Source organism: Crinia signifera, chromosome 1, assembly GCF_055691185.1.
Source record: "Crinia signifera chromosome 1, ASM5569118v1, whole genome shotgun sequence".
Taxonomy (NCBI): Eukaryota; Metazoa; Chordata; class Amphibia; order Anura; family Myobatrachidae; genus Crinia; species Crinia signifera.
The window spans coordinates 384,331,790-384,348,163 of record NC_139217.1 but is presented as its reverse complement, the minus strand read 5'-3'; the positions used below and the strand labels follow the sequence as shown (position 1 = coordinate 384,348,163).

Below are 16,374 nucleotides of genomic sequence, written 5' to 3'. Positions count from 1 at the left end.
TGAATTTCCTGAGGGGTGTACTTTGCAAAATGGGGTGACTTGTGGGGGGGTTCCACTGTATTGGTGCAACATAGCACCCACCATTCATTCCACCAGAATCTGTGCTGCAAAATCCAAAAATCACTCCTTCCCTTCTGAGTCCTGCCATGCACCCAACTGGTATTTTTTGGTCACATGTGAGGCATTGCCGTACTCGGGAGAAATTGGGGCACAGATTTTGGGGTGCTTTTTCTCCTTCATACCTTCTGAAAATGAAAAATTTTGAGCCAGAACTGCATTTTTGTGTAAAAAAATGTAATTTTTCATTTCCACTGCCCACTTGTATCAAAATTGGTGAAACCCCTGGGGGTTTGAAATGTACACTATACCCCTAGATGAATTCCCTGAGGGGTGTAGTTTGCAAAATGGGGTGACTTGTGGGGGGGTTCCACTGTATTGGTGCTTGGGGGGTCTTGCTAATGCGACATAGCACCCACCAAAATTCCACCAGAATCTGAGCTGCAAAATCCAAAAATCACTCCTTCCCTTCTGAGTCCTGCCATGCACCCAACTGGTATTTTTTGGTCACATGTGAGGCATTGCCGTACTCGGGAGAAATTGGGGCACAGATTTTGGGGTGCTTTGTCTCCTTCATACCTTCTGAAAATGACAAATTTGGAGCCAGAACTGCATTTTTGTGTAAAAAAAATAATTTTTCATTTTCACTGCCCAGTTGTACCACAATTGGTGAAACCCCTGGGGGTTTGAAATGTACACTATACCCCTAGATGAATTCCCTGAGGGGTGTAGTTTGCAAAATGGGGTCACTTGTGGGGGGGTTCCTAACTTTTAGCATCTTATGGTGCCTTGAAACCTACATGGTGCCTAAAAAATAATCTCATAAAAAGGAGGCTCCAAAATCAAGTAGGTGCTCCTTCTATTATGAAGCCTGTGGTTTGGTCACCGTGCACACTAGGGCCACATATAGGATATTTATGAAAACAAAAGAATTGGGGGAATCAATTTTTAGTCACATTTCTCTAGTAAAATGTACTGTGTTCCTTATAAAAATGTATTAAAATTGCAAATCTGCAAAAAAAAAGAAATTTTGAAATTTCACCTACACTTTGTTTTAATTCCTGTGAAACACCTAAAGGGTTAACAAACTTCCAAAATGCTGTTTTGAATACTGTGAGGGGTGCAGTTTTTGAAATGGCATCATTTATGGGGGTGTCTCACATACAAGTCCCTCAAAGTCACATCAGAACTGAACTGGTCCCTAAAAAAATCAGTGTTTGAAATTTTCTTGAAAATTTGAGAATTTGCTATTCATATTGTAAGCCTCCTAGTGTCCCAAAAAATTAAAAGGAAGTTGAAATAATGATGTCAACATAAAGTAGACATATGGTCTATGTTAGTTATTCACTATTTTGAGTGGTAAGATTATTTGTCTCACAAGCAGAAAATTTAACATTTTGCAAATCGCTAAATTTTCCATTTTTTCACGATATTTTGGTATTTTTCACAAAAAAACACAGACTGTATCGACCCAAATTTACCACTAATTTGAAGTACAATGTGTCACGAAAAAACAATCTCAAAACCACTGGGATAAGTAAAAGCAAAAAAAAGTTATCCCCACTTAAGTGAGACATGTCAGATTTGAAAAAAAGGGCTCTGTCAGGAACGCAAAAACTGGCTCTGTCAGGAAGGGGTTAAGAGTACTTTGACAAGTTATAAAACTATATTAATTGCCTTTCCAATTAAAAATAATTATTTTTCTATTTAGCATCAACTGCCAAAATGATGTACTTATCAAACGGCTCCCCACTGCTACAAGAGTGATAGGATTTGGAATTTTTATCATTATTGTGGCCTAGACACGCAGAGTACAAACTATATTAGTCCAATCTCATTATAGTAAGCATTCTGTGCTCATTCCAGCTGAATGTTCTGTACGTGAAAGAAAGCAAGTAACATTTTCCTTGGATTAATTGTAACCTAGAGCGTTCTTTAATCCTCCCTGCAAGAGCGCAGAATTAACATTCCTTCCAGCAGTAGCCCCGCAGAGTGTACACGTCTGTCTTGGAACATTGGGCCTGATTCAGACCCAATCGGTCGGGGCCTAATTCAGCCCTTTTTTTGATTGTGCGGGTCTGCGCATGCGCAAATATGCACATGTGCAGACCCCCTATGCGGACGCCTTTTGGTGAGTATCACACTCGCCAAGGCTTTCGCACCGGCAGGGTAGGGAAGGGGGCGGACAAGGGGCTGTTGCAGGGGAAATACCAGCATTTTATGGGTGTCCACATGAAACCGCTGGGCGTTCTCCTGGGAACACAGGCAGGCCGATGCCCGCTAGGTGCGGGTGGCTGACATCACATGACATCAGCACCCAGCCCCTTTTCAGCCCTCTCCCCCAGAAATAAAAGTCAGTTTAGACTTACTTACATATCCAAACGGAAAAAAAAAACATTTGATGGTCTGGGAGGCGCTCGGACGAAGGTCGGCACGGCAGTGCATGGCAGCTGGACATGAAAGATGCAGAGTATCAATAATGTTTCTCACCTGGTTTAGGTTTGGAGAAGCATCTCCCCATGATGAGTTAAATGAAAGACAAGAAAATGTACCAAAAATTCAATGGTTCCAAACAGATTCCAGGTGAGATGTTGTTAAGCCATACTTTAGTGGTGGGGATACTGTATAAGCCTGGAACATAATACAAAGAACATCTGTATTGTTGGAGCCTGTCTGTTCATTCTGCAAGGTTCCTTAACAACCTGTACAAGACACAAAAGTTACATTATTTGTTAAATGAACATGGCTTCCTTTTAACACAAAGAAATTAGGGCAAACATGGGGAATGGGTGAAAACCTGAATCATTCCGGAGCTTGTAGTGTCTGGTCTGGGGGGTGTCTGGCCTGGAGTTTCCCATCCGGTGAGGGTGCCTGTGACAGCTGTCACCAGGGAGAAGTGGAGGGAGGGATTACAGCTTTCCTGTATGGTCCAGGGATGCAGTATAAACTGGAATGGTCCAGACCATATGGGGAGGCTGTAATCTTTCCTTCCCCATCTCCCAGGTGACCGCTGTCACATGCACCCCCCTGATGGGATCCCCACCCCATACCTGGAGAGGTACCCCCCCAGACCTGTCACTACAAGCTCTGGAATGGCATAGTTTGCTGATTGGAGCCTTTCCAGTCCGGTGTTCAGGGTCCGGTCCAGTTCCGGTTTTTACTTGGTCCCGCAAACATCTGCATTGCGTCTGCACAACATAGATTAATGTCCCTTGTTTGATTTTGGTTGACTTATGCAGCAAAACAGTTACAGTATGCTCTCCAGACCATCTATCTAACAGAGGAGACACATTTCGGACAAAAGTAAACTAGTCACAGCTTAAATTCAATTACAAGATATTCATGGAACAATGCATAAAGTAATTCACAAGACATTCACATTGATTACTTGCTGAAGTTACAGATATCTGTAGATGCAGCCATTGCATCTATCCAACAGCACAAGTCATCACGGAGGATGTCTATTGAAACACTGTAATCTCATATTATTGTTCATCCTGAGCACTTTGCTAAAGATCAGAATTAACAGGAACAGCAGAGACATATTCATCTGCATGGGGGACTTCCTAGCAGCTGCAATTTGCCTTTAGTTAGTACACTACAGCCGACAATTGCATTGCAGTGTTTAAAAATAATACAATTTGAAATTAAACAAATAAAAAATTTACAGAGACTTGGGGGCAGGGCTGTAACAAGGGTGATGGTAGCGGTGCCACAGAAATATTGCAGGTCATCCGGGGAGCGCAGAGTCTATTTTGTCTGGCTCCCCAATTTTATTATCAGAGCATCTGGCTCCTTCCTTTGTAATGTATTGTCCTGAGCCCATCCTGTCATTCCTCTCTGCCCCCTACCGTACACCCCCCCACCACCACCACAGCTCAAACCTTCCTTCCAGCTTATTGTCCACCTTTAACCGTGTGGATCGAGACCTGCACCCCCTGTGATGATGGGTGCTTTTGAGCAGTGCTTGTCGCTGTCTTGTTCCCTCTCCAAACCTCCCACCAGTCCCACATGGGGGTAGGTTGGGGGAGCAGGTGATCACTGCTGATCTGCAACTGGTGATCACCAAATAAATGCCATGCTCATATGCCGTATGCGTATGTGCACTGCTATTATAAAATTATCTTGTCTATATATTTTTTTACACTCTTTCTAGTGATCTGGTTCACTTCCACAAGACTACAAAATTGATCCTGTGGGAGGTGGTGTACCCCCCTTTCTTATGTTGTAGTGGGCTGCACCTTCCCAATTTATTGCACTCTCATTTCCACAAATAATCTTGTTTTTGGACAAGACTACAATATAAGCATACTAAGGAAACCTTAGAGATATTTTCCAGCCCCAGTAATGACCACTTCTGGTTTCAAACTACCGGCCCGGATCTTCACAGTGCACTACATTTCTCATCAGTGGACACTAGTAGTATTGATATGTTAAATGAAATCAATCCCTCCATCTGGCATTATCAAGAACTTGATGGCCCAGGACAAACCCCACCTGGTAAGTTTGGATAAGGTGAGGCAGTCATATTTTCAAGTGAGTAGGTAAGATCTTGGCAAACAACTTGATGTCAAGAGTCTAGAAAGAACTTACCTTCCTTACAGATAACTGTAATTGTAGTGGCAGAAGTGACTGAAACAAAAGTGGCCCCATCCCATTTGCTATTAAACAAGGCAGTAAGACAGGGAGCAGGGGTGCTTATCAACTTTTTACACAAATGCAATCAGGCCAGGGCAGATGCTGACCTCAAGGAGGTGACTGAGGTCTCTTCCGTGGTCATCAGAACATTAAGGGTGGAAACAGCCTCAGAACACAGGTGGAAATTTATTTGAATAAATTCCCCACTATTTTTTTTTATGTATAAATAAAAACATTTTCAGTAATTATTTCTTGCTTTCACATCACAATACGGAGCTGGTCTTTTCAGGGAATTGTGGTGGTACATATTAAATAGGTTTTAGAATGCTTTGGTGATAGAGTTTTAATTCCTGTCTTAAATAAACCCCAAAATGTTAATGTGATCTTTATGCTAAATGTGGAAATAATGTTACTAATTGTAATTTAAATTAATGTAGATGTTAAAGTAGTCATTATAGAGAGATTGGATAGAACACCTAACAATTACAAGTCTAAATTTAAATCATGCATTCAATCAGATGTCAGTATTCCATAAAGTATCATCTTTGTCTTGTCCTTTATGACAAATGAAGTAAATTAAGTGGCAGAAAATAATAAGTGCCATTATTACTTATGTCCATTATCCGTGCTTTATTTTTCCTGAGAAGACATTGGTCTCCATGAGGTATTTCTGCCACAATGATCTTGTATGCAGCCTTTGCCTAAATACAACACATCTGAACCGGCTCCCATAGCAGCAGTTAGACACCACGCTATGGCATTGTCTAACCAAAGCCAGTATAACCCCCTAACAAATAAAGGAAATGTGAATGTTAGAAATGATGGGGAAAGACTAAAATGAACTGTCTCCACTAATACAATGGCAAGAAGCTGGCAAGTCAACATGCATTGTTTAACTAGTTACAACATCATCTCCCAGAGGGTTCATTCACTATAGTTGGAGGTACCGTGTATTAAAATACTTGGCAATAGGCCGGAATGCTTGGAACAGTGACAATATAATCCCAGCTTTAATTCTGCATTTCTTATAAGTGACCCTGTCTGCAAAGTACCATATTTCTATGTATTCAGATTTGCAATACTAATCCTCTTGTGGGTTCACAGAGACACGCGTACTTATAAAGGCACTGCTTGTTCTACAATATTGTTTTTGTCTAAGCTGCATATTTTCCTGTCTTTTGTTGTACCCATACTCCAAGAGATCTATTACTTTAGTTACTATCAACTTGGAAGAAAAAAAAATCAATATAAAGCTACACTACCACCTATTGTAATACGTAAAGTACTCCAATATGTAAAGTACTCCACCCTCTACTTTCCATAGTGCAGATAGCTAAACCTTGGCCCTGTAAGTTCTGTAATTAAACAAAAAAAAAAAACAAACAGGAGACACAATGCTGGCAACCACTTTGCAATGGTAGCATAGGGGTAGGGGTGTCACTCTGAGCAGGAAGACTAGTCCTAAGCTGCAGTCTTTTGATTTTTGACTTGCTATCGCTCCTCTGATTACACAGCCTCCCCTATATGTTTGGCCAAGACTGTGGGAGGGACAGAAAAAACCCAGGAAAAACGGATACATTGATCAGCTCTGTTGGCTCAGTTTAGGGGAGGAACACATTAGTTAAACAATTTTATTTGCTTGTAATGAAGCTTTAAAGGCTACAACGGACATAATTTCCTTATTTAAAAACGATGGAAGCCACAGTGGTACATTAGCATGACCAGTCTGCTTGTGTTTTTTCTATAATCAGCTCTTAAAATATTGGTGTTGCTAGCATCAACTGAAATGCAAAGCATTGAATAATCATAATAGTAGTGAGACTCAGGACATTTCAGCTTGGGCTTTTGCCTTTAACTATGAGGGGGCCAAAAAATAAACAAAAAAATGACCCTGACCTAGTCAGCAGTTGACCACAGAAAACATGACGAGGGTTGCGTGAAGCACCTCATGGCACGCCAGGTCTCATATATAGCCAAAATCCCAATCTGAAATCGCAACGTGTGTATGCACCTTTTCAATGCATTTTTGTCAAAACAAATGCCTGATACTAGCAAGACCAGATGACTCACTCACAACAGGCATTTTGAGGCTAGATGTATGAGGACACAACTGTATTTATATTTATAACTGCACCATAGAGTCATTTCTCAAATTGTGGTCACATTATAATTCTACAATCTCCTCACTGACAACCAGTAATTCTGTTGAGGGCAATCAATGTCAATGTGAATAGAGACACAGAGCTTGTATCCTAAGGGGGAAATTTACTAAAGGAAATTTGTAAAAAATAGGTGTATTTGTATTTAGAAATACACTTATTTTTGACATTTACTATCCCGAAAATACGGCAATTCGTATTCCTATTGAGGTGCTATCAATAGGAATACGAATTGCCGTATTTTCGGGATAGTAAATGTCAAAAATAAGTGTATTTCTAAATACAAATACACCTATTTTTTTACAAATTTCCTTTAGTAAATTTCCCCCTAAATGTCTAATTTCCATACACTATTGAATTAATGTATGCAATATGCAGTAAGCTAAAGTGAAAAGAACAGACACACTGCAATAGGCATATATAAAGAATAAAATAAAAAAAAGTCATAGCAGTAAAATGAATCTTTCCGCATAATGTGAAGAAATTGATTTCCAATTTGCATGGCTTGAATTTGAATGTGAGCATGTTTGGTAAGGTAACAGAGGACGTCATATCGCTTTCACAAAGTAGTTCCTACTGTACTCACTATTGCATAAGTCAAAAAAGAAGAAGACCGCTAATCAACTGCTATTTCTGAGTCACAAAAATCTGATGGAAAAGTCATTAATTAATTTAAAATAAAACCAATATCCAAGATTATTTTTTATTTTGCTGAGGTATTTTTATGGATGACGTTATATGCTGTATGATGAGAGTGGGTCCCAATGAGCACTGACTTTACAGAAAGAGTTCATCACACAGGAGAGTCAACACTGCATACTTTAATACCATACCCATAGCTCCTGTATTTGCATGCATTTTTTCACATTAGTATGTGTGCAGCAATGGAATCTAGGGTTCCACCAAACCCTAAGTAAAGTATAATGAAGTAGAAACAAATGGATATATTTCAGTGCAAAAAGGAGTAGAAAATACAATGTCATACGACATGTGAAAATGTTTAATAGAGAGAGTACAATATAAAGGTACAAAGAATTTATAGAAATTGTATAGCACCTAATACTGGTATACAAACAGATACAACAGAACATGATAAATATAAAAAAAGATACAATTCAAAATAAAAAATACAAAAAATAAATAATAAGTAAATAAATTATACATACACGTGCTTAAACGTACTTGCAGAAAAATGTCTTCTATAATCCATGAGGGTAACTGATACAATAGTATTCAAGATTCCAATAAAAAAATAGGTCCATTGTGCGGTGCTAATACTAATAAATATAACTAAGTGTAATAAGGGTACACCGCAGAGATGTGTATGAAAGTCACCTATTTGTATATTGTGGTGTCCAAGCTGATACTGCTGAAAGATATATAGGGTTCAAATCAGAGGAAAGTTTTGCTGCTAAAACTGGGGCCTCCAGAAAGATTAGTTCCTGGACCCCAAGCTCCTCTCACCAATGCCTTTCACCTTGTCTGGCTATTTCAGGGTTGTTTTCGTTTTTTTATGGAACTACTTTTTTTTTTTTTTTTAATGTAAACAGTATAAATAATGCACATTGATTAAGTTGACAAATGTATAAAACAATAAGGTAGTTTCAGCAACAAATTTGAGAGTATGACTGTCTCTTCCTTGTATTTAGTACATTCAATCATTTGTCATAATGCAAATAGTAAATTTACCAAAATTGACAATTAGTCATGAATGTACTAAGCATAAATTATCTGAATTAAACAAATACAAACATTACAACTGCTATAAATAATCTGTTTAATAAATATAAATTCAAATTTCATCGGGAAAAGAAAAAGAAAAAAAACAAGAAAGTGTAAAAAAGAAAGAAAACAAACAAAAAGAGGAGGGGTGTTGGGGACAAAATAGCCACATAACACTAAAAAATCCCATCTGTTATAAAAGTGCAAAACCTCCTTTTCTATATGCGGAATGGTAGCCTGTCTAACATAACACAGCAATTGTAAAAGGGAGTTCCTGACACTACACAAAGACGGAGCCTTCTTCTCAAACAAACATCTTAAAATACTATTCTGTGAAACTATTATAATGAACGTAAGCAATGGGAGTATCTTCATCTTCTGTGAGCCAAGATCCCGATCAGAAAAATGAAGGATTAAAAGGGCAACAGTTATCGGTGTCAGTTTAAATTGAAATGTAGTATTTATAAAAAAAAAAAGGAAAAAAAAAATAATATTCCAGATATGTCTAATCTTAGTACACTTCCTAAAAATTATGGAAAAATGTTGCTCTATGGTGCTTACATTTAGGGCAAGCTCCCGACTCAGAGTTTGGCACACGATTAAGTTATACTCCAAGTACTTTTGAGAATCTTTGGCACATGAATGTTTAGGAAATTTTACTTTTTGAATCTTTTTTAAGTTGTTTTGTTATGTCTGATTGTATACCAGTATTAGGTGCTATGTCATTTCTACAATATTTGTACTTTTATATTGCATTTTCTATTAAACATTTTGACATATGTTTTAAAGTGATATGAAGTTGTATTTTCTTTATTACTATACTTACTGTATCTGCTAGGACAGCTCTTCCTTTGTATCCCTCTGAGAGGACTTCCGGCAAAAAGAAGCCCATAGACTTGTGGTATGCAGTCAGTGGATTGACAATATCTAGCCAAGCGAAGCCAGCCATGGGAGGGGAATCCCGGCGGTCAAAATTCCGACAAGGGGGGGGGCATGGATCGCCCCCCCTTGCGGGCTCACTGTGCTCGCCACGCAGCGTTCCCGGTGCCACGCTACGCTCGGCACACTAATTTATTCTCCCTCTGGGTGTCATGGACACCCATAGAGGGATAAAGTGCCGGGATTTCGACCGCCGGGATTCCGACCGCCGGGATACTGCAAGGGGCATATTAGTGCCCGCACCCCTGTCAGAGATCCGGTGGTGGTGATTCTGACGTCTGTATACTGACCGTCGGAATCCCGACTGTCGGAGCGTCATACAACACCCTTCAGAAATTGGATGAGGCCCAAAGTACCAAACAAACAGCTTCTATCATATTAAAGGCTGTGCTACAAAAATGACAATTAGAAGCTGATTGGTTGTTGGTAGCTTTAGGGTATCTATCTGTATTGCACCTTTATGGTTCATACCAGTGTATCTATCCCCAGGGGCAACTCTGGGCTGGTAAGTAAATGCAGCTATTTTGTATGTCTTTCCTATTTGCAATGCAAACCTAAACACCTTGTTTATATACTGTTAATGGGTAATAGTCAAAAAGTCATATAATAGGTGATCAAGAACAAGATAAGTTAAAAGTGTTTTTATAAAATGAACTTTTGCACCTACAGTATGCTATATCTCACATTACAGTATATCAGCAGGGCCATCTTAACAACAGTGTAGGCCCCCAGGCTGAGCAATGTACAGGGGCTCCTTCCCAGCAGTGGAAATGGTACTATCGGTGGCAGTGGCTATGAAGCCCACAAACTATAGTGTGTGTGTGTGTGGGGGGGGGGGGGGTCTCGCTATCAGTGTCAGTAGGTTATACTGCATGCATGTGGGTGTGGCTATTCATTCAAGGGGGTTGCTATCAGCCACAAGCCATTAGCCTTCCGAAGCCCCGGAGCAACTGCCCATAAAAACCCAATGGAAGAGATGGCCCTGCCTTATACGTGCAGAGCCACTGCTGGATAAATGCATGATTTTAATGATACTTCCAGACAAAATGTAAAAAACATTGTTTGCAACCACAGTATGTGGTAGACATATTGGGGGAAATTTACTAAGAATACAAATACCATATTTTGTATTCGTATTCTTAACACAAATGAATACGAATGCATATGGCTGTGTCAGCCATATGCAAATTCGAGTTCCGGAGGGTAATTTACAAAGCAGTCAGATATGACTGCTTTGTAAACCTCCGATGGCGTATCCATTTGTATGAATTTGTATTAGCGGCCGTATATACGTATAGGCAATCTGCACAGATCAGTGTGAAAACAATTAGAAAAAAAAATGTCATGGGGTCCCCCCCATGACCGTAACCAGCACCAGGCTGAAAGAGCTGGGCTGGTAATAAAAAAAAATCAGGAAACCGGCCAAATAGGGGCTTCGCTGAATTTTTAAAACCAACCCCAGACTCCAGGGCCGGGGCTGGTTCCCAAAATACGGGGGACAAAATGACCAGGGGTCCCCCGTATTTTAAGAACCAGCCCCAGGCCCAACCAGCCAGCAGGGTAATGTCAAAGCCAAGGGACACTTATTATATAATGTCCCGCGGCCAAAACATTAACCCTACTGACCAGTCAGCCTGGTCAGGGGTCCTGGGGGAGTGGGGACCCCCCCAATGAAGGGGTCCCCCCCTCCAGAACTTACCTGCCCAGGCTGAAGCCTAATGCTGTCCCCGGTACACCTGGGCTGTGGGTACCGGGCTGATTCCAGTGTAAAAAATATGAGTAACTATGAGTCCCAGCAAGCCTGGATCGCATACTGGGACTTGCCGGACTACTTCAGGAAAGAAGAGGACAGATCTTCGCCGGAGGAGACTTGTAAGTATAATTTGCTTCCACAGGTCCCCTATGGATTTCTTCAGACACCGGACCCGGACCAGGACCAGGACGCCGACGTCGGACCAGGACCCTGGACCAGGACACCGGACCAGGACTGAGGGCTACCTACGGGCTCAAGATAGGTAAGTATCAGTATGTATGGGCTATGTATGTATTAAAGTTTTATTTTTCTTATGTGTCAGTGTTATTATATTTAACTATTGGTTTTGCTGTGGAACTAAGAGTCACAGCAAGCCCATTAATGGGCCGCATGCTGGGACTTGTGGTTCTCCAAGTCCCAGTATGCGATCCAGGCTTGCTGGGACTCAAAGTTCCACAGCAAAACCCAATGGTTTATTCTATTTTTTACACTGGAATCAGCCCGGTACCCACAGCTCAGGTGTACCGGGGACAGAAACAGGGTGTCCCCCCTTCGTTGGGGGTTTCCCCACTCCCCCAGGACCCCTGCCCAGGCTAACTAGTCTTCAGGGTTAATGTTTTGGCCGCGGGACCTTATATAATAAGTGTCCCCCGGCTGTGACATTACCCTGCTGGCTGGTTGGGCCTGGGGCTGGTTCTTAAAATATGGGGGACCGCTGGTCAGTTTATCCCTCGTATTTTGGGAACCAGCCCCAGCCCTGGAGCCTTGGGATGGTTTTAAAAATTCAGCGAAGCCCCTATTTGGCCGGTTTCCTGATTTTTTTATTACCAGCCCCGGCTCTTTCAGCCTGGTGCTGGTTATGGCCGTGGGGGGGACCCCACACTGTTTTTTTTATTTATTTACTTTTCGGGTTTTTTTTAACACTGAAGCCTGCACAGATCTGACGGATCCGTGTAGGCTAAAGCCAAATACGACAGGAAAATGAAGTGTATTTTCCTGGGGTATTTGGCCGGCAATTAGCGGCTGTTTTATGCTAATTAGCGTCCGTATTGAAAATTATTTTGAATGGTGATTCGTATTCGATGGTGTATACATTCATATTTGTAAATACAAATACGAATGTGCCATAAATACGAATACAAATATTTGTATTTTTGGCATAGTAAATTCCAAAAATACAATACGCCAAAAAAAATCGTATTTGACTTACGTACACATTACTAACAAGGCTCCTCTGTATCTTTCCTTTGGACCTCATTCCAATGCCACCCCTTCTAAATTTCTAAGCTACTGAACAAACTGATCTGTGTTTTGTTGAAGTTAGTGGCATAACTATCAATTAACATTTACAGATATCCCCCAGAAACACCCATTCATGAGAAGTACCTGCAAATATTGATATGATAATCGAAACACTTTTTGCTTGCAAAAGCAGCCCCCATTTCTATTCCATTTACTGTGGAATTCACCAAGCTTCCAAATGAGACTTGGGGTTGGGGCTACAGAATGTATAAATTACTTGGAGAGTTATTCAAAGGACCCCTCCCTGACAATGACTAGACTGGTAACATACTTCAAATGGAGTAAATAATTGAATTTTATAATTTTTCATTCATTTAAAAACTGGAGCCAATTCGGCTATAGTGAAGATCTAATGTGAAAATAGGACCTGCGAGTTCTCGAAAAAATTATCTTAAAACCTTGACGAGAAAAAATATTTTGTTTTGGTTCCCAGTTAATATAGTGAAAAATTGTAAAATTGTAAGGTACTTATGTAGTATCTGGACGCCCGATTAAAAAATCGGGTCCATCGCATCACATCGCATGCGACGCGATGCAATGGACCCGATTTTTCCATAGGATTCAATGTTAAAATGGACTGAGTCCATTTTAACATAGGATTCTATTGGAAAAAGGGTCCTTTTCATTTCCCCACTATCCAACTATGCATGGAGTCGGATATAAACCTGTGGCGAGCGCAGCGAGCCACCGAGCCCGAAGCGTGGCGAGCGCAGCGAGCCCCGTGAGGGGTTGCGGAATACTTTTTAACAAATCCGCGTCCCCTCGCGGGGCTCGTTGCGCCCGCCACGCTTCGGGCTCGCCACAGGTTTGTATCCAACTCCATGCGTAGTTGGATAGTGGGGAAATGAAAAGGACCCTTTTTCCCATAGAATCCTATGTTAAAATGGACTCAGTCCATTTTAACATTGAATCCTATGGAAAAATCGGGTCCATCGCGTCGCATGCAATTTGGTCGGATGCGATGCGATAATCGGGCGTCCAGATACTACATAAGTACCAATTGTAAAATTCAATTGTACACTATATAAATGAGCTGTGAGGATACAGAGAACAGAAGTGGCCTAGAGTAGTAAGATACTTCAAAAGGTGAAAGTAATTGAATTTTATAATTTATCCCTTACTTCACTGGGGACCAAAAATATTTATAGTTTTTTCTTGCCAAGGTTTTATAATTGATTTGCGAGTTCTCGCAGGTCCTATTTTCACATCAGATCTTCACTATAGCAGAACTGGCTCCAGTTTTCAAATTAATTCTTTATTTGAAGTACCTTAATAGTTTTAAGCCGCTTTACTTAACAGAATCAAGCAGTTTTGCTTTTTTAACAACTACCTTCTGTCATGCACCGGGGTTCCTTGTGTTCCCGGCTGTGACCGTGGTGGACCAGTGGAGGGCGCTGGGTAGCAGGACACAGGAGGTTTGAGGTAGTCGGAACTCATGCACGGAGGATGGAGGAAGAAGACCTAAAGCAGAGGCGCGGGGTCTAAGCCGACAGTGGTATTCACCAGGGACCCCCGCAAGGGGATATGGACTTTGCTGCAACTGCCGACCAGGTCGCGGCCCTCTGCCCAGGTTCCCCTGTGGCTTTTGGCAGGGTTTGAAACACAAGAGTCTTTTACGGGGTACTTAAACCATCGATGGTGGTCGATGGCACTGAATGCTATACAGCAACACAGAGGGTACTTGAGAGTGAGAGATGCGGCCTGGAAGCCGAGGATGACACGAGGGTAGCACAGGGGGAACGCTGGAGACACTGGAGACACTGGGGCGGCTAGGGAGCCGATACTTGAGATCACTGGGGATCACTGGGGCGGCTAGGGAGCCGGTACTTGAGATCACTGGGGATCGCTGGAGCGGCTAGGGAGCCGGTACTTGAGATCTCTGGGGATCGCTGGAGCGGCCTGAGAGCCGAGGGGAGATGGGCACGGAACCCACGGATAACCGGACACTGAGTAAGTAACCTGGGCTGCACGAGAAGACAGGATCACACGGCAGATGGAAACACGTGGAGACTTCTGGCAGGAGTGGAATGACCAGGGATGCTGAGAATGTCTTTGCAGACGGCCTGAAAGCCGGGAATGATAGCAGGCAGCCTGGGAGCTGCGAGGCGGCCTGGGAGCCGGGGTTGTAGTTGGCAGCCTGGGAGCTGCGAGGCGGCCTGGGAGCCGAGGTTGTAGTTGGCAGCCTGGGAGCTGCGAGGCGGCCTGGGAGCCGAGGTTGTAGTTGGCAGCCTGGGAGCTGCAGGATGGCCTGGGAGCCGGAGATGACGACCTGGGAGTCGTTGATCTATGATATCGATAACCAGGAGAGAATGTCGGAGTCTCTGGAGGCACTTTGGAAAACAGTTGACACAGGATGTCGACAACAGGTGTATGTATGACAATACTTGAGTGCGGCAACTGGTGGACGTCGGAGATGACACAGATGATGTTAGTCACCAGGGGACGACAGAAGCACAGAGTCTCTGGAGGCACTTTGGGAAACAGTTGACACAAATGTCGACAATAGACGATAATGTGACAACACTTGGATGCAGCAACTGATGGACGTCAGGGATGACACGGATGATGTTAGTCAAGGATAGACGGCAGAAGCTGAGTGTCGACTGTGAGGTAGACAGTGCCTGTCGACAGATCAGGACTGTGATGGTATAAAGTCACTGAAAGGTCTGAAGGTAGTTTGGCCTGGGAGCCAAGAGGTCTAGCCTGGGAGCTAGTGGGGATTTGCTGGCCAGTGCCAGCGGTATCCTCTGCAGGGGATAACTTGCTAACTCAACCGCAGTGATGGAATTAGCAGGAGTCTCTGGAGATGAACAGAACCAGGTAAGTAGCAGCAGGACACTCGGAGAAGGTATCACTGGAGACTGGATAGCCAGGAGCCTTGGGATTCTCTGTCTCTGGGGTAACCACACAGGAAGCAGAAAGAACATTTGTTCAAGCCAAGGAGGACTCTGGGAAGCTGGCTTATATTCCTCCAGGTGATTACTTGATTGCCTGCAGCAGCAGACAGAACCAGGAAGTATGCCTTGAGTTACCTGGATCATGTGACTGGTGCTGAACTCAGGGAGCTTCACTGGAGTCTTAATCACTGAGAATGCAGAGCAGCTGTAGCTGCAGCAGCAGCTAGGACACAGACAGGCATGGAACATCAGAAAATAATGTGAAACAGGTCAGGTTCATGACAGTACCCCCCCCTTTAGGGGTGGACTCCGAACACCCCAATGAACTAGGTAGGAGAGCTGAAGAGCTCCCAAACTGAGCTTTTTCACAGATGTTCTCAGTTTTCATCTTCGGAACAGGTGGACCATCCATCATCGACAAAAACTGAATTTATTGGAGTATCTTCCTGGAGAAAAACATGGTCGGGAAGGATAGAACCTCCCGGGAAGGGAGTTTCATCATAAACTGGGTCATAATCGGAATCTGAGTCCAATTCTAATGGACGTATATGATTCTTTCTCTTGGAGGCATCAGATAGAGAGTCCTGTAAATAATGTAAAGCAGAAGAACCAATATAGATTGCAGAGTCTGAATGATCAGTATTCTTCTCTTTAGGGACAGAAGTGATGTTAGCTGGTACATCCATGGGACTAGAATTTCTCAAAGGACCTGTAGAAGAGCAGAGTGAAACTACACCCAACCTCAAGTCAGGAGAATGGGGTATAGAAACATCTTTAGTTCTGGAGATATGATGATTCTTAATATATGGATCCTGGAAAACCTGGTCTTTTTCAAGTTTGGATACACCAGAAAATTGAGACTGCTGATATACAGTGGGGGAATTCCAATTTTTTAATTGAGAAATGC

The 16,374-nt window shown here is 42.3% G+C and overlaps 1 protein-coding gene across 6 annotated transcripts in view; it reads right to left on the bottom strand.

The window, feature by feature from the left end:
• Nucleotides 1-16,374, bottom strand: part of AIFM3 (AIF family member 3) — a 103,953-nt gene that overhangs the window by 75,881 nt on the left and 11,698 nt on the right. For 5 of the 6 annotated variants that reach the window (XM_083151536.1, XM_083151535.1, XM_083151539.1 and 2 more), the window contains exon 2: nucleotides 2,548-2,759. In XM_083151536.1, the coding sequence (XP_083007662.1) occupies nucleotides 2,548-2,578 (31 nt within the window). In that variant the 5' untranslated portion in view covers nucleotides 2,579-2,759. Of the gene's footprint in view, nucleotides 1-2,547; nucleotides 2,760-13,900; nucleotides 13,989-16,374 lie in introns of those variants that run through there. The other variant, XM_083151538.1, reaches the window with a different exon arrangement.